Source organism: Syngnathus acus, chromosome 1 (genome assembly GCF_901709675.1).
Source record: "Syngnathus acus chromosome 1, fSynAcu1.2, whole genome shotgun sequence".
Taxonomy (NCBI): domain Eukaryota; kingdom Metazoa; phylum Chordata; class Actinopteri; order Syngnathiformes; family Syngnathidae; genus Syngnathus; species Syngnathus acus.
In genome coordinates this window covers 3,561,747-3,580,751 of record NC_051087.1, presented here as the reverse complement: position 1 = coordinate 3,580,751, position 19,005 = coordinate 3,561,747, and the positions used below count along the sequence as shown (strand labels likewise).

Sequence of the window (19,005 nt, the reverse complement as noted above, 5' to 3'; positions counted from 1 at the left end):
TTGCCCGCTGGCCGCAAATCTAACCCGTTCAAAGCACTACAGATGAGCTTCTGGCTAGCAGATGTCATTTGAATCCAACAAAAGTTAACTTTTATTGTGATTTCAAACCGGAAGTTTCGATTTTGCTTGTAAACTCCGCTCGCCTACGTTAAATAAATCGTTTTTTTCCTGACACATTTATACAGTCGTGTTAATTAACTTGACCGTACAGCATATAATCAACAAGAATCTTAACTTAGTTTGGCTTTTATTGTGCAATGGGGGAAAAATATAAACCGGAAGTTCCCGCGGTGCTATTTCTCGGGCTAAGTAAGCGGACAAGATCTCAACACCAATTTTTATTAGATTGAGCAATGCCATTAGTAGAAATACCCAATTGGTAGTTATTTTAATACTTGGAATGGAGAAGATGTGGGTTAAAAGTAGAAGAATTGTGTGGCATATTCAATGAAACCTTTTTGCGGAGGACTACTTTTTTGTAACCCGGGGGAAGACATTTACGCTCAGGTTGGTGTCCATGTCTTTGTTAGACAGGCGAGACAAACTTAATTTTTTTCCCCTGATCTCCGCTCGATGTCTTAATTGTGTTTAATCGAGGGGGACTTGTTGTCGTCTTTATGGCGAATCGTAACGCTAATTGCTAATTTACCGAGTGAACCCTGAGACCCAGCAGTGACCAACAACAATTAAAGTGGCATTTGATATGCGTTTTATTGAGTGAGTGTGTGTTAATGACAATTGTTTGTGATTAAATACAGAAATGTTATCAAGACGAGTGCTGGCGAAATAAACAGTCCCAGTGGGCTAATGCTGCTAAGCTAGCTTGGTAACTCAGTGTAGTGGCACAGGAAAAGCATCCATTTGGGTTGAACGGAACGTTAAATAATTACACGCTACTTCGTATTTACTCGTTTGTCGTGTTAATTCCATCACTTAAAGCTAGATTGTCGTTTTGTGTGACGTCCCGGCTAGATTCACATTCCCTTTCGAACAAAGCATCCTCCCTTTTGAGGTGTCCTTGAGCTTCACAATGGATGACTTCCAGCAAGGAGGCAGTGGTCGAGAATGGGCCTGCCAAGATGTATGTTTTGTCGCATTTTGTGCAAAAATGTAAACGAAAAACGTTTTGCTCCCGTCCCCAAATTTAAACCAAAGCCATTAGACTTTATCGCAAGTATCGTTTATAAATCAGTGTTAGTCAGACCAGTGCACACTTATGTAAACATGCACATCAGAATTTTAAACATTACACAAAAAATCCCATCCATCCATTTCCAAAAGGCTAATCCAATGTCATTTTTAAATTTGATTGGATCAGAATTAGCATAAATAAATCAACTGTTGATCACTGGATCTGTCATAGACATAGACGGGCTCGGAGAGTCCTGATTGCTTTGGACGGTCCGTGAGCACAATGACCGAAGAGGAACAGCAGCAGCAGCAAGATATCGGTTGCCTGATCAACTCTGACGGTGAAGAAGTGGATTTGTCTGATCTCCGTGAGTTGGATCGCTTTCGTATTGGACTTGGCCTATGATTCAAGTTCGATAAGTAATTCATTTTTCCCCCCACTTTGCTTGTATCTGAAACTCACGTATGACTTAACTCAAAATTTGGCATGCAGTACAAAGCGAAACATGAAAAACTTGTAAGTCAGGGCACTGTCATCAACTGACTGTCGTGTGGGTTTCACAGTTACAAGTCTTTTCTTTTTTCCACCCAGGAGAGAGTGGCAGCCCGGGCAGCGGAGCCACAGAACCCCCCTCCACGGCGTTCCATCAGAGCGAGAATGAAAAGCCGGCCTCGTTCCACACCTGCTCCGTATGCGGGAAAGACTTCCCTTACGCCTCCAAACTCCAGCGTCACCTGCGTACGCACTCGGGAGAGAGGCCTTTCCCGTGCTCCATGTGCGACAAGAGATTCCCCGAGAAGGGTCTGCTTATGATCCACGAGCGGGTCCACACGGGAGAAAAGCCCTTTCCGTGCACTTTCTGCGAGAAACGCTTTGCCAGCCAGGGTGAGCTGCGACTCCACCGGAGGACTCACACGGGCGAGAGACCGTACCACTGCTCCATCTGCTTGAAGAGCTTCTCTCGCCACTGGCACCTCAAAACGCACCTGGACGCCATGCACTCCGAGGTGGTCGCCGGCTTCACCAGAAAGAAGTTCCCGTGCTCGGATTGCGACAAGAGCTGCAACTCCGCCGCCGAGCTGCGGGATCACCAGAGGACTCACACGGGCGAGCGGCCCTATCAGTGCTCCTTCTGCGATAAGAGGTTCGCCTTGTCGGGTACGCTGGTGCGCCACGAGCGGCTCCACACCGGAATCACGCCCTACCACTGCTTGGACTGCGGCAAGACCTTTGCGCAACAGTGGACGCTGACCACGCACATGCGCACGCACAGGGGGGAAAAGCCGTACAGCTGCACGCAGTGCGACAAGTCGTTCGTGGCGCCCGGCGAGCTCAGGAGGCACACTCGGATACATACGGGGGAGAAGCCGTACATGTGCGGCGACTGCGGGAGACACTTCTCGTTGGCGGGGACCCTAAGGAACCACAGGAAGTCTTGCGCGCAGATTAAATATGGAGCATCTCCGGTTGAAACCGCAGCGGGAGAGTCATCTGAGCGAGACCTGGAGGTCGACAGCGTCAGCACTGAGGTGAGCAATTGAAGTTCAGTCAGTTGATTATTATCAGTCTTTTTAAGTGACTAACTTTTTTTTTAGGTGTCTGTCATTCAAACTGCACCAAGCATTCAGGCCTCCGCCACCTTCTCCTCGTCGTCCTCCTCTTCCTCCTCCTCCTCAGAGGAGGTCAACTGTGACCAAGCGGCCGAGGTTGAAAATAACTCAGATGAGGCGGAGGCGAAGGAAGTTTCCAGCCCGCACATGAGCGTAGTCGTGAAAGAGGAGGAAGAGGAGGAACCCTTGTGCGGTACTTTAACATGACACGTTACTTTTCCAGATAATATGTGGATGATTTCAACTAACCTGCCCAGTTTTGTTTGTTTTTCTTCTGTTGACTAGATGAAGCGCTGGCTACAGAATGTCCTGCCGTGGACGGAAATGTACCTTCCCTGAAGGAGGAAATAGAAGAAGACGATGATGTTATCAACAGTAGGTGCATTTCTTCAACGATTCTGTCGGGTTCTGAATAATAGCCGCCTTTTGAAAACGAGAGTCAATTAATTTTTGTTGTGTATCGTTGTCAATTAATTCTCTCATCTATGAAACCCGCTAATATGAAAGTGCAGTGGCATAGTAGGCCTAAGTGTCCCTTGCTTGTTTTTTTTCCGCAGCACCTCCAAAGGACGGTGAGGATGCATCAGGCGGAATCATCTCGCCGACCTCCCAGGTGAAGGACCAGCCTAAGAACAACAGGATCACAAGCTCGTACTGCTGCGGCTTATGCGGCAGAGACTGCCACAAGATGTCGGCGCTGCAAATCCACATGCGCATCCACTCGGGCGAGAAACCTTACCAGTGCTCCCTGTGCGGAAAGCAGTTCACCCAGAAGGGTCAGCTCAAAGGCCACCAGAAGGTCCACACAGGAGAGAAACCCTTTGCCTGCCCCGAGTGCGGCAAGTGCTTCGCCCACTCGGGCGCCATGAACCGACACCGGCTTACGCACACGGGCGAGAAACCCTACCACTGCTCCATGTGCGAGCGCAGCTTCAACCAGTCGGGGCGCTTGCGGGAACATGAGAAAACCCATTTCGGGGACAAGCTGAACTGCCCCGAGTGCGACAAGACGTTCACGCGCTCCTCCAGCCTCAAGAATCACTTGAGGCTCCACACGGGCGAGAGGCCGTACAACTGCGACGTGTGCGGTCGGGGCTTCAGCCGTTCGCAGAGCCTCAGGCTCCATAAGCGTAAGCACCAGCTGCTGCAGGCGGAGGAGGACTCCTGCTTCAGCGTGGGAGACGAAGACATATCGGACGATAAGTCCCGGATCGGTGTGTGTAGTCCAACTGTCAAATGTGAAGAGGATTTTTTTCTAGAGAGCACACCTAGATAGAGGTGTGGTTTCTAGAGGAGTCGCTTTCGACTGTAAAGCAGGGGTGCCGAGCTTGTATTTTGCTGCGGGCCACGTCGTAGAAGATGAAAATCCACAGAGTAGAGAAATCATGTAAAATGTATATCATTTAAGTCAAGTCAAAATTGATGATTCTAATATGTTCTAACACAGTTTTCTGATTAATATTGCTTTTGTGGACTATGGATCAAGCACCAAAATGCCTTTTTTTTTTTTTTTTGTCTTAGGAGGCGGCCACTTGGTGTCCACTAATGGACTTATACTTCCCCAACTCGACGCGTCAAAATTACTGGGACTAAAATGGCGTCACTTGCCCTAAAAATCATTTTAAACATAGTGTACGTGTAAGTGTTGAAAGGTTATATGAGGTCAAGTCAAGTCTATTTGTATAGCCCTAAATCACAAGCAGTCTCAAAGGGCTTCACATAGACAAAAATTGACAATTATTCTCAAAGCATCCCCTGATCTTAAGCTCCCAAAAGGGCAAGGAAAAACTCAAAAACCCCTGGCAGGGGAAAATGAGAAACCTTGAGAAGGGACCACAGATGGAAGGATACCCCTTTCAGGATCACCAGGCTATATGAGGCAAAATGTTATTTTTCCAAATATTTTCATTTTATATGGTTTCTCTCGCCAATTTGAACCAATTGGCTCCATGAAAATCAAGTGGCGGGCCGGACCTGACCTGACCCCCGGGCCTTGAGTTTGCTACCAGCTTGTTAGATTGTAAAAAGGAAAACATCCTCAATTAACATGATGGTTTTAATTCTTAAGGAAAAAATATTTAACTTGCAACTTATCTAAATAACACACGAGTCACACAAGTCGAGCTACGTATATTCTGAGTGCGTGCGTGACTTATACCCTTATCCGAATATTACATATTTTAAGACTGCTAGTTTTAAGACATTAGCAAGTGCTATAAATGGGAACAAAAAAAGTGAAAATGCAACTTGATCATATTCATCCTATGTCGGCCAAAAAACATTTTGCCTTTGTGTATATTGTTTTTTTTTTATTATTCTTATGACAGTCTTGTACTCACAAATGTGCTTGGCCTGCGTTGCCCTTCTCCAGAAAGTTGTACTAGAATTTGAAATCTAAAAAAACGCTCTGGAAATAGAATGAAAGTGTGCAATTTTTTCCCCCTGTCTCAAAAGCTGTGTCCAAATTCGTAGGCTGCGACTACGAGGATCCTTCGCAAGCTGGGTTCTTTGAAGGCTCCTCATGTAGGCACCGACTGCAGCTTGGCCATTTTACGTAGAAGAAAAGCGGCATTGAAGAAGAGCAAAACAATGTTGGCAACAAGTGTCCGCTGAAGCAACCTTGGGGCCAGTCTCACCATGTGCTAAAATTAAAATCAATTTCATGGTGAGAATAAAAATCATGGTCACACAACTTTATTCCAACCAAATTTAATTTGTGATTATTTTACTTTTATATTTATGAAGTACAGCTCATTCTAATTAGCTTTTACTCTTTAATCAATATTTTGAAATGTAGGACAAAGCTGTAATTATTGAGGCAATTATTTATTTCAGGTATTACTAAACAAGTGCCTGACTGTTCTCTTTACGTTTAAAATAAATCAATTACTGATCTCCCATGTTATTAATGCAGCTATGACTTAAAATACTTGTTTTCATAAATTCCGAAGCAACTCCTGAACGCATCACAGGGGTCAAAGAAGGGCAAATGGAAACGCCACCGAACTTTAATTAATTCGTAAAATATCTTTATAGCTACAGAATTTATACCAAATAAAGTTTCTCGATTAGGGTTGACAATGGGCAAGAGCCATTTTAAATCCAACCAGGGCGAATTGGTTTGTTTTCTCGAGCGGAATATTAAAATTTCGATGCCTTTAAATGCAGCACACAAATAAACAGACGCACATTGCGTCAGCGTTGCTCGAACACACCTTGGACCCTGTCTGCCATTGCCAAGTCAGTGTAAAACATGTTTTTCTTCATGCCCATGCCTTAACTTGGATGCTCATTATCCTTCAGGTAAGAGCAGGTTAAGACAACTTTCATTTAGTTTAGTACTTCATCACGCTAACCGCTGCCGCTGTTGCTAATCGAGTTAGCTAGCTAGCGACTATCCGCTGAAATCGTAATTATTATTTACAATTACGTCGAGTTACAATTCTACGACGGAACCACTTTAGTTGGACTTTTTGGAAACGTCTAAAGTCGTCTTTACGTGATAGTCAATGTGGAATATGCGAAGGTAAGAGCAAGCAAAGATGGCCGGAACGGTCATTTCATACGAGCTGTTTAGTATGAAACATTTGATCCAGCACGACCCTCGTGAGGACAAGTTATTGAGATAATTCTGACTGCAGATACTATGAAATGAGAACATTAATATAATATTGCAAAGAAGAAACTTTGTAAATAAAGTTTCAAGATCGAATGTCTTATGTTGCATTTGATTGTGTGTCTTTGTGTTTATGTTGGTATGTAATGTTTCCCTTTATCATGGATTATTATTCAAGTAATGGTGGAGGAAATTGATTAAAGTTTTATTTCCTTGTAGTCCTTACGTACACATTCTTTTTTTTGTGGGATATGATTGATATAGTCAATTTTGTATTTATTGTAAAAACCTTTCTAACTACCTGCAAAAAGAGAAATGCCATTCTTATTGCACTTTGACCTGCTGGTTATCTCAGAGCCACACGCGGGAGCGTCATGGTGTCGTATCAGCTCCTCAAACCTGAAGATGTCCAACTATCTGAAGTCAATCACCTTGTCGAAGAGGACGAAAATCCAGTGAGTCAATAAGTTATTATTAAGTCTGTTAAAAAGTCAAATGTATTTTCCCCTTGATAAGAAAAAAAAATTGAAATTTCCCATTGAGAAAGCTTTACTTTTTTAAACTTTACCCCCTCCCCCATTTTAAACAATTCCCAGGTGTCTTATTTTGAATAAAACAACTCATATTGCTCCATTTTACTAAGCTTGTTTTGTTTATTCCCCCCCCAAACGGTCAAATAACACACACCTCCATGCGTCATGAGATGTTTTCATTGGAATATAAAAAGATTTATTCAGTAACAATGATGTTCTCTGCCTCCGAAGGCGTCACGCACGGAATTCGCCTCTCTGCTCCCCCGTCGTATGCCGTGCTCGACCACCACGGGGCTCCTGGTGATCGGCTGCCTGCTTCTTCTCCTCTGCGGCGGCTGGCTGTTGGGCACCATGTTCTGGCTTCACCGCCCCTCGAGCCTGCTGCCTCACGGACACCCGCCGCCGGCCAAAGCCAACGCCACCGAGGCCCGGGAAACTTGCGGGCTCATCCCGGAAGCGTGGCGGTTTGACTGTTACCCGGAGAGAGAAGTGGTGGTGACCAGAGAGATGTGTGAAGTGAGGAACTGTTGCTTCATCCCCGCTTCTTCTAAAGCTCAGCCCTCGGGAAGCAAAGGTGTTCCTTGGTGTTTCTATTCCCCGGAGTTCCCCTCCTACTCCATCGAGTCCATGAAGAACACAAGCTTGGGGATGAGAGTTACGCTTGTCAAAGACGTGAAGACTTACTACCCGGCAGACGTTATGACTCTGGAATTGGATGTCCGCTACGAGACGGAGACGAGGCTCCGGGTCAGGGTGAGTGAAGCACTTTTGCCAGGCTATTATTTTTACTCAATTGATGCCTTGCCCATCCTTAATGTGGAGCTCATTTTAAGGCTGCCCCCCTTTCCTCCGACTAGATCACAGACCCTTCGAGTCCACGCTACGAAGTTCCCATTGCCGTTCCCGCTGTCGCCAAGAAGGCAGAAACTCCCGACTACAGCGTGGAGCTCTCCAAGAAGCCGTTCGGTCTCGTCGTGAGGAGGATCTCTACAGGAGCTGTCCTGTAAGTTATACAAAATTACAGTCCGGTATCACACTTCGGCATCCATCCAGTTTATAATCTCTCCATGGGTGGATCCTATTTGTTTTCTTTCAGCCTGAACACCACCGTGGCTCCTCTCCTTTACGCCGATCAGTTCCTGCAGTTCTCCACCTCCCTGCCCAGCGAACACATCTACGGCTTGGGGGAGCACCGCTCGAGCTTCCTGCATGACGTCCAGTGGAACACGCTCACCATGTGGGCCAGGGATGTTCCTCCTATGGTGATGGGACTTCCTCATTCCCTGCTTCACCGAGGGCTTCCGATGTAGATGACGCTCTATAATGTCCCTTTTTTTTCCAGGTAAAAACAAACCTGTATGGAGTTCATCCCTTTTATCTTGGAATGGAGAAGGAGAGCAATGCACATGGGTTCTTCCTTCTGAACAGCAATGCAATGGGTCAGCGTGTTTCAAAACTTGCTGTTAGGCACGGAACTAGACTTACTCTGAATGTAATTGGTTTCATATTTGCAGCCACCAATCGATTAATTGAGACACCGCAGGCATTAGAGCAGAGGCCACTTTTTGTTTTCCGTTGACTTCCATTTTCTATTTCTTCAGATGTTGTCCTGCAGCCTGCCCCGGCCCTCACCTGGCGCACAATCGGTGGGATCCTCGACTTTTACGTCTTCCTTGGTCCCGATCCCGGATCAGTAGTTGAACAGTATCTGGACGTAATAGGTAACTTTGGGTCGTGTAATCATCTCAAATAGTGAGGTCTATTTCTTTTTTTAAAATGACGCTAGAATAAAATGTGATTGCACATCTGCAACAGTTAGGTGGCAGAGGTGCCCTGAGTGTTGGTCTTTTTTATCTTTTTTTTTTTTCTTTTCTTCAAAATGACACAGAGTCATACATTTTGGTGCCTGGTCCTTTTTCAGGCGTAAATATACTGCTATTTATTTTTCATTATGCGTACCTCACATGAGTTTCATTTCAATCAATGATCGGGGTCCTTAGGTCGTCCGGCGATGCCCATCTACTGGGCTTTGGGTTACCACCTGTGTCGCTGGGGCTATGACTCCAGCAACTCCACCTGGGAGATGGTCAAGCGCATGAGGAGCTATGGGATACCTCAGGTAGTGTGGAATTAGCATAGTCTGTCGTAAACCATGAAGACGTTAAAAAAAAAAAACATTCTTCCTGTCTTTGGTTTCAAGGATGTCCAATGGAATGATATCGACCACATGGACCGGATTCTGGACTTCACTATTGACCCGACTAACTTTTCAACGCTCCCCGATATGGTGAAGGACCTGCACCATCACAACCAGCGCTACGTGCCCATCATTGTAAGCGCGACAGACCTCGAGTACTCGCGTATTGTTTTGTGGTGGAGTCTGATGGTCTTTGCCTTCAGGATGTCGGTATCAGCAGCGTCCAGCCTGAAGGATCCTACTGGCCGTACGACGAAGGACTCAAGAAAGGAGTTTTCATCAAAGACGCGGAAGGAAAAACACTCATTGGGAAGGTGAGGATGCTTTCAAATACGGGGCGCAAAGAAAAGAAAAACCGGGTCTCTTTTTCCAGGTGTGGCCGGGCCTGACGGTATTTCCCGATTTCTCCAACGATGTCACCCACGAATGGTGGTACGAGAATCTCAAGAGGTTCCATGACCAGGTGCCATTTGATGGATTATGGATTGTAAGTATCACAAACTTGGTCAATAAAGCTGATTCTGATTTCCAGATAATTTTGCCAACCATATAGGGATGAACTTGCAACATTTTTTTTTTTTTTTTTTGGGTGTGTACAAATGCTCCTCATGTCGTTTAACCCAACCGCCTCTGTCATTTTGTTTAGGACATGAACGAACCATCAAATTTCGTAGATGGATCCACTAACAGCTGCCCATCAAACAAGCTGGATAATCCTCCGTACACACCAGGTGGGAGAAGTTGAATCACCCCAAAGTAATGTCGTTCCAAGTCACATGACATCCGATTCACCTTTTAGGTGTGCTCGGAGGTGTTCTGAAGGCCAAAACAGTGTGCGCATCCGCATTACAGAACCAATCGACACACTACAACCTTCATAGCCTGTATGGACTCATGGAAGGCAAAGCATCTGCAAAGTCGGTACAGTTTGAGGAAACCAGTCAAACCCACTTTGTCTTGTCCTGCTTTCTGATCGGTCGTCTTGTCACGTTCCCAGCGCTCTGAGGAGGATCTTGGCCAAGAGACCTTTTGTGATCTCTCGCTCCACCTTCCCCAGTCAGGGCATGTACACTGGCCATTGGCTGGGAGACAACAGGAGTCAATGGCCGGACCTTTATTCCTCCATAGCGGGTCAGCAATAAACCCACAAAGCCATACTTCATGGTCCTTCTTGAACTGACATTTAGAGTGGCGGTTCCAGGAAATGCCATTTTAGCTTCTGTCTGTTTCATGTCCTTTCAGGTGTCTTGACTTTTAACCTCCTGGGCATTCCGCTGGTGGGAGCAGACATCTGCGGCTTCAGCGAGCAGCCGCAGGAGGAGCTGTGCATCCGCTGGACACAATTGGGCGCGTTCTATCCGTTTGCTCGCAACCACAACGCCATCGACATGAAGGTCGGCGCCCCGAAAACACAAAGCATCGTCGCTAACCACGGGGCCGTGCTACGTCACTGCTAATTGGTTGACGATTGTTTCTCTTGGACTGAATTGAGTTGTCATTTCTTTTTCCGCTTCCAGCCACAAGACCCGACGGCGTTCAGCCCGTTCGCCAGGGTCGCCATGCAGCAAGCTCTGCTGCTACGCTATTCTCTCTTCCCGCTCCTCTACACGCTCTTTCATCACGCGCACGCAAAGGGACACACCGTTGCTCGGCCGCTCATGTTTGAGTAAGTAAAAGGAGGGGAAAACGTAGGCAAAGAGATTTGAAACGGACCTGTATTGCCTCATCTTTTTTACGCTGTGCCAACACAGCAGCTAAGATATCTTTATTGTAAATATTTGGAAAATCAACCCTTCACTTAGATTCATGTGCCACTGCTCTTTCCTGCTATCAGATTTGTGAAAGGTCACTTTCAAATTGAAATGATTATTTTTCAGATATTTTCTTTTATCCCCCCCCCCCCCCCCCCCCCCCCCATGCTCTCAATAGATTCCCAAAGGACACGAAAACGTACAGTATTGATAAGCAGTTCCTCTGGGGGAGGAGTCTACTGGTGACTCCAGTGTTAGATGCTGGAGTCACGTTTGTGGAGGGTTACTTCCCAAAGAGTCTGTGGTATGACTACTACACGGTAAGCGACGACCACTGAGCTCTTGCCTCTTTGCCGCGGAGTTCTTACACGTCCGCCGGCGCGCCTCCCGTTCAGGGCGACTCGATAAACACCTCAGGTGAAGAAGTGCGACTCTCTGCTCCCCTCGATAAGATCAACCTGCATTTGAGGGAAGGATCTATTATTCCGACGCAGGTAATCACCATGGTCTTTTTGTTCCAATCAGTGAGTGAAACCTCAATCTGGATTTAAATGTACCCTAATATGCCAATGGTAGATTCCTTATTTTTGAGTGGATGCGATTGCAATTGACAGACTCCCAACTTGACTTTGTGGGTGAGCAGCAGGCAGCCTCTTCATCTAGTCGCCGCGTTATCGGAGAACGGCACCGCCTGTGGCGATTTGTTCTGGGACGACGGAGAGAGCCTCGACACCTTTGAGAACAACCAGTACGCCTACATCGTCTTCAGCGTGGCTCAGGTACCGTACGCACACGTGCTTGTGCCGTTGCGGCAGAAACTTGCAGAACCGGGTCAATTGTCACAACTTTGTACACACCCACCAGACAAAACAAAAAAGCTGTTCTAAAAATAAAGGCCTACTTCCTGGTGTAAAGGAGCTTTGGTGAAGTGAGGGGTGGGGCATTGTCTAAGAGCAAATTTATTTTGGTAGACTACAAAAGTGTACCGAATAAAAATGGCAACTGACTTTCCGATTCCTCCCTTGGTTCCGTAGCAAACGATGAGCTCGCAGGTGCTCCGCACCCACTTGGAGGCTTCGCACATCACGGTGCAGTCGGTGTCTTTCTACGGCGTGAAGAAGAAGCCCAGCAAGGTGCTGGTCAACTCCAAAGATGCTGCCTTTGCATACAGGAGCAACCAGGTGAGGTGGAGGGGATGCTTTTATTCATACACAAGTTTGCAATTCTCTTCCACTCTTGCCTGAGACTGCAGTTTTTGTTTTTTTAGGCAGTCTAGCTGTAGTAGCACTTGTTGATCTTTGCTTCACTGTCTCCGCATCCTGGCAGGTTTTAACAGTCGCAGATCTTGACCTTAACCTCAATCAGAACTTCACCGTCAGCTGGCTGTGAGCCCCGCCACCGACCGCTTGCTTTGTTCTACTGTAGCTGCTGGTGGCTCTCTAAGTAAGCCTGAAGGACTGACAGAAAAACAAAAATAGACAAAATCCAGCCAACTTTTTTTTTTATTGACTATTTTAGTTGACTGGGCTGCGAGTGGTTTTACCAAAGCACCCTATAACTTCACTCAAGGGGTTTGTTTTCATTGCTGGTGCATTCCTGGCAAGGTTTTAATAAATGTCCAAACGCATTTGTCAGTGCACATACATGCACAAAAATACATTGTTTAATTTGGATTTAATGTAAGTACGTCTTTGAGGTTTCTCCACAGCAGCGGCAATAAGCGATGTGCAGTAACCCGGAGACAACTGTCAGCGCTGCTGCTACTTTTGCACTAATTTATGAGATGAACACTGGTATCTTGTGATTTCGTTTGCATTTTCCTGCAAAATACTGTTTGCTGCCTGAAAAAAATGTCATGTTGGCCGGTTTTGTTTGCGTAGCGCGGTGCAGCAATAAAATTTGGTTTTAAAGTATTTGAATAACAGAAATGACCATTTTCACTTGTTATATTCGCTCCCCCACCTCAACATCAACATTTGTAGTTTTAACCTTTAACTCTTAGGGGGACATTCCAGAAACGTTTTATTACATATTACAAATCACTTCTTGCCGTTTCGCCGTATTGTCAGAGAAAAATACCGATGTGGCTGTCCATGTCTCGGTGTTGGTCTTCCAAAAACAAAAATTAAAAATAAGACTCTCGAATCAGTCAACCACTAGATATAAGTCCCCATGCTAAAAGGCTGTACACAAGCCAGTCCATTCACATGCTAACGATTTCCAGATGATTCGTAAATCACTCATTCGTTGGTCATAGGGGGGCGGAGCCAAAGAGAGAGAGAGAGAGAGAAAAGAGCAGCGGGGGTCTGTCTAAAAGCATTTTCCTCTGACAAGGGCATTTCCTGTGTGGATTTGGGAGGATTAGTTATTTGTGTGGGAGGGTGCCGGGGGGCTTTGGTCTACAATCACTGTATTCTTGCGTAGTGTTCCATTAAAGGGAGGGGGGTAGATTAGCATAAATTCCCCCCCCAAAATAGGCATGAGACATTTTGGGAGTCATAAAAATCGCCTAAAAACAGATTTCCTCTTTTCGTGTCTGTCGTGGAATGCTTTTCTTTCAAAACGTGGCGCTTTGCGGTCTTGAGACTTGACACAAACATAACAACCACGCGCATACTTTCTGTCTTTGTGCTCGTAGCATGAGGAAGGCATATTGAATCCGCTAAAAAAAAAAAAAATCTTTATGCTATCAGTGATCACAATGGTAGAAAAATCATGAGGTGACAATTGTTCATCACAGTTTGGGCTCACGTGTCATACAAGTCTTTAATATGTCACCAAAGCAAATGTCTGTGTTACATCGTGAGTGATGGTCAGACATAATGTCACTGTAAAAGTAGCCCTGATATCACCAGTGAAGATCACTTGAGACCACCAAGCTTATTATCGTGAAGCTTTTGTGGGCTGGGGCCTCATGTTGGAGATGAAGTTCAGGTTAGCTCTGTGCAGCAGTCGGATGGCCACAAACCGATATTATTTATAATTATAAAGAAACCCTAACCCCGAGAAAAGAACCTCAAACTACTCTAAATTGAGAAGGCAAAATTCAAATTAAGGAACCTGGGGTAAGAGAAATCTCTCCAGTTAATTGACTGTTAAACGGTTAATAAAATTGTTAGGTAATTCTTAGGTTTGTTAAACCGGCCACATAAAATGTTTAAGATTTTTTTCTTGACTTCCCCCTGTATTTTTGTAAACTCTCCATCTCTCCTTTAATGAGCCCACTACTTTTTTTTATTATTAACAAAATAAGCACCATATCAGTGTGAAATCTGTATGGCTGGTTTAGTAGTCACACTCTACAGCAGGGGTGCCCAATACGTCGATCGCGATCGACTGGTCGATCGCCAAGCCACTATTGGTCGATCGCGTGATATTAAAATGTTTTTTGTTTTTTTCCGCACTTGACGCGTGTACAAACAACGGCGCTAACAACACAACACAAACACGCTAGCTCGCGAGTTCCCTCCAATTGTCAGAACCCTGTTTTTCCTCTTAAACTTAAGAAAGGGTATAAAAATGAGTGGGGCAGCTGGCCATAGTAAGAAGTATCACTTTCATAGGGAATGGGAGTAGGACTTTTTTTTCACGATGACATATCAAATTATTTATTTTTTTAGTGGGTAGATCTTTGTGACTTGGTCATTTCAAAAGTAGCTCGCGAGCTGAAAAAGTTTGGGCACCCCTGGTCTAGACAATATCAATATACAGTAGCGTACTAGGCATAAGTGTTCCTTAAAAACCAAGACATTTTATTCCTCCAATAATACCTGCGGCACTCTGATTGGTCTTGGTACTACGGCATACAATTATAGCTGGAGAAAGTATGCTGTGCACCACATACTAAAAGGAACTAAGAACAAAGACACACACACACACTTAGGCATCGACTCCACGTTTCAGTTAGCCTGCGCTTTGTCACTTTGTCCTGCCAAACGGTGCAAGTACGTACACTAAGTACACACACTTGCGTGGGGCGGGAAAAGCCAAGCTTGCGCAGGTGCTTCAAAGACTTACAGTTAAATAAGTCAGCCATTTTGTTTTAGGTAACCGGCAATGGCATTTTGTAGCAGCACAAAAAGGACACATTTTCTTCCCCACACAAACAATAAAAAACAATCAGGCTTGAAAATCAGAGGGAAGAACAAAATAGTATTGAATCTCCACTCCAATATTGTTCCAATAAATTTTTTGGAACAATTCTGTTTTTTCTTTTTTCAGGATTTGCTTCCGAATGATGGCCTGGACATTGCTTACACAATTGTGTCCAAATGATTTTGGGCTCAAGATGTCCACATCTCACGAAAGAAAAACAAGCCATGCCGCCAATGGTACACAACTGAGGCTCAATAGAGGCTCAGAGGTATTTCAGTGATGCTCCATTCGTTGATGGACTTTTTGGTGGATGCAGCAAGTTTGTTCAACTACGCAATGATCAAATTGTGTGTCATTAAAGCCCTAAATGTAGCCGCCGTTTGTGAATGAGCTCATTCAAAACAAAGATTGATGACTTTATTGAATATAGGGAAAAGAGAACAATCGAGCAGCATTGAGTTCAAGCAATCCAAGGAAAAGCAAATCTAACTCCATGAGCTTAATCAATGACTAAATGCGCCAAAACTTACCAACTAAATGCGCCTACAGTGGCAAATGTAAGCTTAATCAACGACTAAATGCGCCTATGGTGGCAATTCAATGGCAAAATGTACAGTGGCAAATCAATGGTAGTAGAACGCATGCAGAGACCAATCAATGGCTGGTGGGCTGGCTAGCCGGCCGGCCGGCGCTGGCTTTTTCTGCCTCCACCTTCAGCTTGCTGCTGTCTTCTAGTCGGCCAGCTGAAGCAGCAGATGCACCAGGGTGACCGTCACCAGCAGAGCAGGTGAGTAGGACAGGCCGCCGCCGTTGCCCTTGTCCAAATTGACTTGGTCAGTGCCACTGTTACTGCTGCCGCCGCCGCCGCTGTTGTCCTTGCCGTTCTCAGTTGACTCCTTCTTTTTGGTGTCGCTCTCACTGGTTCCTTTCGTATCTGAATGGGAGAATGGCAATTGGAAAAGGTCAGCTGGCAACGTTTGAACTTGCCGCACACTTTTGCGCGCAGTACTGCGAGTGCGGTTTGTAAAACAAAAAGTGCTGCTGAATGGGCTAGCTTATTGGTTGGTTTCCACTGCCAATGAAATGCAAAATGTTTCCGGCTCAATCAAAGCTTTTCGGCCAGTGAGTGGATTGTCCTGCAACATCAAACTCACTCTGAATGCTGACAGTAAAGGACTCTACATCTGTGGAAGTGTATTCGGCCGTGTAGGTTCCCGCGTCGTTTGCTACCAGGCTCGGGATCCTCAGCTCAATCTCATTTGCTCCGCTTTTGACGTATCTCTCGGTAACAGGATTGCCGTCCTTCTTCCAGGTGACCTTTTGGGTAGCTGTGCCTCCGACTTTCAATATGAGGTCTCTGCTCAGCTTGCCCACGCAAGGCGTACTGCTGGCCAGGCAGACTGGCGCCACTGCCAGCACAAGAAAAGCACAAGTGATCAAATGGGAAAGAAATGGTGCACAAGAAGCTTTCGCGTGGCGAGCGGCTTTCCTGCAACATCAAACCTCGGACGGAAAACTTTTCTGCTTCTGAGCCGGTAGGGCCGCCCGTGAACACTGCATCGTTGTCGTTGTCGTCCAGGTCCTTGATCGTCAGGGTAGCCGCGTTGACTGGACCGTCGTACTTGGGACCGGTCGCAATGGGCGTCGTGCCCTTCTTCCAGGAGAATGTGCTGCCACCTCCGTCGTCTGAGAGCGCCAATTTGATGCTGCCATCCGACTTGCCCTGGCACAGCCCGGGTATGGAGCTTTTGCTACCGTAGCAGTCCGCCACTGCCAGCACAAGAAAAGCAGAATCACTCACTCTGGTCTGTGCGCAAAGTACATTGGAGCAAAGACTGTGGCGCTAAGTGGACCCTTTGAAAAGGACGCCGAGATGTTTTGCTATTTTGGTCAAATTTTGGACATTTTTCTCCAACTTTTCTCCTGAGCATAAGAGAGTTTCCCTGTGTGGAGTGTGTGCGTGTTGTCCCTGTGGGCGTGCCTTTCCCCCCCACATTCCTAAAACATGCGAAGGAAACGGTGCACAAGAAGCTTTCGTGCGGCCAGCGGCTGTCCGGCAACATCTAACCTTGGACATTGAACTTTTCGACTGGTACGATTTGTTTGGCTTCGTACTCTCCCTCGTCGCTGTCTGCCAGATTCAGGATCTCCAGTTCGATGCTGTTGGTACCACTAATCGTGTACTCAGTGTTGTCACTAGTAAGTTTGGAAGCTCCATCATCCTTATGCCACTCGACATCCGGATCATTGGCAGTAACTGTGGCTGTGACTTTCAATTTGACCGCTCCGCCCTTCTTGCCCCTGCACTGCACAATTGTGGTGCCATCAACGTTGCCGTTGCATACTGGTGTCGTGTCCGCCAGCACTAGAAAAGCAGAAGAGGGCAAAGTATCACCCACTCTGGTCTGGTCTGTGTGCAAAGTACACATTTGAGGAAAGCATGTTAGACGCTATTTGCCATGTTCATTTCTGAATATTCATTTTGCCATTGTCAATTGTTGTCTTTGTTATTTACGTTACACCACTGGATCCAAATTGTAATCCGCCATGCGTAAGACCAAATTGAATGTGTCTGTCTTGTCTTCTTTTCTATGAGTGGTTTGAAATGTTCTTTCAAACAAAAACAAAGGGAACATATTTCGATGATCTCTACTCCTCCCCACCGAGTTCTGTTTGTAAAAGCAAAATGTGATTCCCTTGCTTTCTGAATGAATTATTTTTTACTCTATACCATGAGTGGTTGTCAATGTTTGTTTTTAACGAAAAACGTCATGTTCTGTGTGAAAATGCAAAATGTGATTATTAGCCTTTTTGTGGCTAGAGTGGTTAGTGGTTTTGTGGTTAGAAATGTTTTGTTTTGAATAGGTTGTCTTTGAAACCAAATTAACTTTTGGATTAAAGGGAGAAAAAAAAAACGTGTGCTGTTTGAACGCAAACTGATTCCTTTTTTTGTTAAAAAAAAATCTGAATTTATTCTCTATAGTGTAGACCGTTTGCAATGAGTGGTTTTAAATGTATTCTTTTAAATAGGGGTTCTTTGAAACCAAGGTAACATTTTGATTATCTATATTTAAAACGCAATGTTCAGTTTGAACATGCAAAATGTGATTCCCTTTATTTGTTAAAAAAAATCTGAATTTATTCTTTAAAGATGATAGCATTTGCAATGAGAAAGTTTCCACGTTTTTTAAAAAAGGCTTTCTTTAAAACCATGTCTTTTAATTGTTTGAAAAAAGGTCCGAATTTATTCCTAACAGTGTATATCGTTTGCAATGATAGTTTCCAGGAGTGGTTTGAAATGTTTTTGTTTTTTTAAAATAGGCTTTCTTTGAAATCAAGATAACACATTATAATGACCTATAACGCCATGTTTGGTTGGAAAATTTATAATGTGAATCCCTTTAACTGTTTAAAACAAAAATCGGAATTCTTTCTTAATGGTTTGCAATGAAAGTTTCCATGGGTGGTTTTGAATTTTTTTTTTTTAAATATAGGCTTTCTTTGAAATCAAGGGAACATGTTATCTAGATTCAAAAACGCCATATTCTGTTTGAAAATGAAAAATGTATTTCAATTTGTTTACAAAAATCCGAATTTATTCTTTATAGTGTATAAGTAAAGTGATGTGGCAGAGAAAAAGCAAGGCGCGCGCGCGCGCACACAACAAAAGCGTCGTCTCCTAAGTCCAGTTTTATTCATGCGCCTAAAAGCTTGCGCAAAATGGTTAGCAACATAGTCATTGAATTCAACGGCCTTACCTTGCCCAAATGGCTCGCTGCACACGAGCACCAAGCACAGCAGCTTGGAGAAGTTCATCTTCTTTCGGGGATGACTAGGAAGGGAGGAAGCGTTCGGACCTGCTGGTGCTGTCGGACCTGCTGGTGCTGGAGTCGCGTGGAGAGATGCGAGTAGGCGAATCCACTGAACTAAACGAGCCGAAAGAACGCAGCGAGCGAGCGAGCTTCCTATAAAGCTCTCAATCGCCGTCATCTTCAATGGCGCTTCGAAAGTTTGCACATTTGTTGCTCGTTCATTGGCTGCATTTGGGAACTTTATGACGAGTGCGTGCGT

General features: G+C 45.1%; 2 protein-coding genes across 3 annotated transcripts; both read left to right on the top strand.

Moving 5' to 3' along the window:
* The first annotated feature begins 201 nt into the window (after nt 1-201).
* LOC119120216 (endothelial zinc finger protein induced by tumor necrosis factor alpha-like) lies at nt 202-5,179 on the top strand. Of its 2 annotated transcripts, XM_037246907.1 has the most exons (9): nt 202-507; nt 973-1,081; nt 1,364-1,499; nt 1,724-2,661; nt 2,728-2,935; nt 3,028-3,117; nt 3,300-4,404; nt 4,622-4,702; nt 4,771-5,179. In XM_037246907.1, exons 3-7 carry the CDS (start codon nt 1,415-1,417, stop codon nt 4,016-4,018), a joined length of 2,040 nt encoding a protein of 679 aa, XP_037102802.1. In that variant the 5' UTR covers nt 202-507; nt 973-1,081; nt 1,364-1,414; the 3' UTR covers nt 4,019-4,404; nt 4,622-4,702; nt 4,771-5,179. The 2 variants fall into 2 exon arrangements, with proteins under 2 accessions (XP_037102802.1, XP_037102793.1); XM_037246898.1 differs by lacking the exon at nt 973-1,081 and having other exon boundaries at nt 204-507.
* An 889-nt stretch (nt 5,180-6,068) lies between these two features.
* Nucleotides 6,069-12,752, top strand: si:ch73-12o23.1 (lysosomal alpha-glucosidase). Its single transcript, XM_037246885.1, has 21 exons — nt 6,069-6,268; nt 6,714-6,813; nt 7,123-7,644; nt 7,749-7,894; nt 7,988-8,153; nt 8,234-8,330; nt 8,493-8,612; nt 8,892-9,010; nt 9,092-9,223; nt 9,292-9,402; nt 9,462-9,575; nt 9,735-9,819; nt 9,888-10,005; nt 10,086-10,219; nt 10,331-10,482; nt 10,606-10,754; nt 11,018-11,159; nt 11,235-11,333; nt 11,454-11,618; nt 11,874-12,020; nt 12,166-12,752. The coding sequence occupies exons 1-21, from the start codon at nt 6,252-6,254 to the stop codon at nt 12,226-12,228; spliced, it is 2,898 nt and encodes a 965-aa protein (XP_037102780.1). The 5' UTR covers nt 6,069-6,251; the 3' UTR covers nt 12,229-12,752.
* The last annotated feature ends 6,253 nt before the right edge of the window (nt 12,753-19,005 follow it).

Coding starts and splice junctions, on each gene's coding strand:
- si:ch73-12o23.1 (XM_037246885.1), top strand. Junction 8,154..8,233: donor CCAGGGATGTTCCTCCTATG/GTGATGGGACTT, acceptor TTTTTTTTCCAG/GTAAAAACAAACCTGTATGG. Junction 8,331..8,492: donor TCTGAACAGCAATGCAATGG/GTCAGCGTGTTT, acceptor CTATTTCTTCAG/ATGTTGTCCTGCAGCCTGCC.
- LOC119120216 (XM_037246907.1), top strand. CDS start 1,415: ATGACCGAAGAGGAACAGCAGCAGCAGCAAGATATCGGTTGCCTGATC. Junction 1,500..1,723: donor AGTGGATTTGTCTGATCTCC/GTGAGTTGGATC, acceptor TTTTCCACCCAG/GAGAGAGTGGCAGCCCGGGC. Junction 2,936..3,027: donor AGAGGAGGAACCCTTGTGCG/GTACTTTAACAT, acceptor TCTGTTGACTAG/ATGAAGCGCTGGCTACAGAA.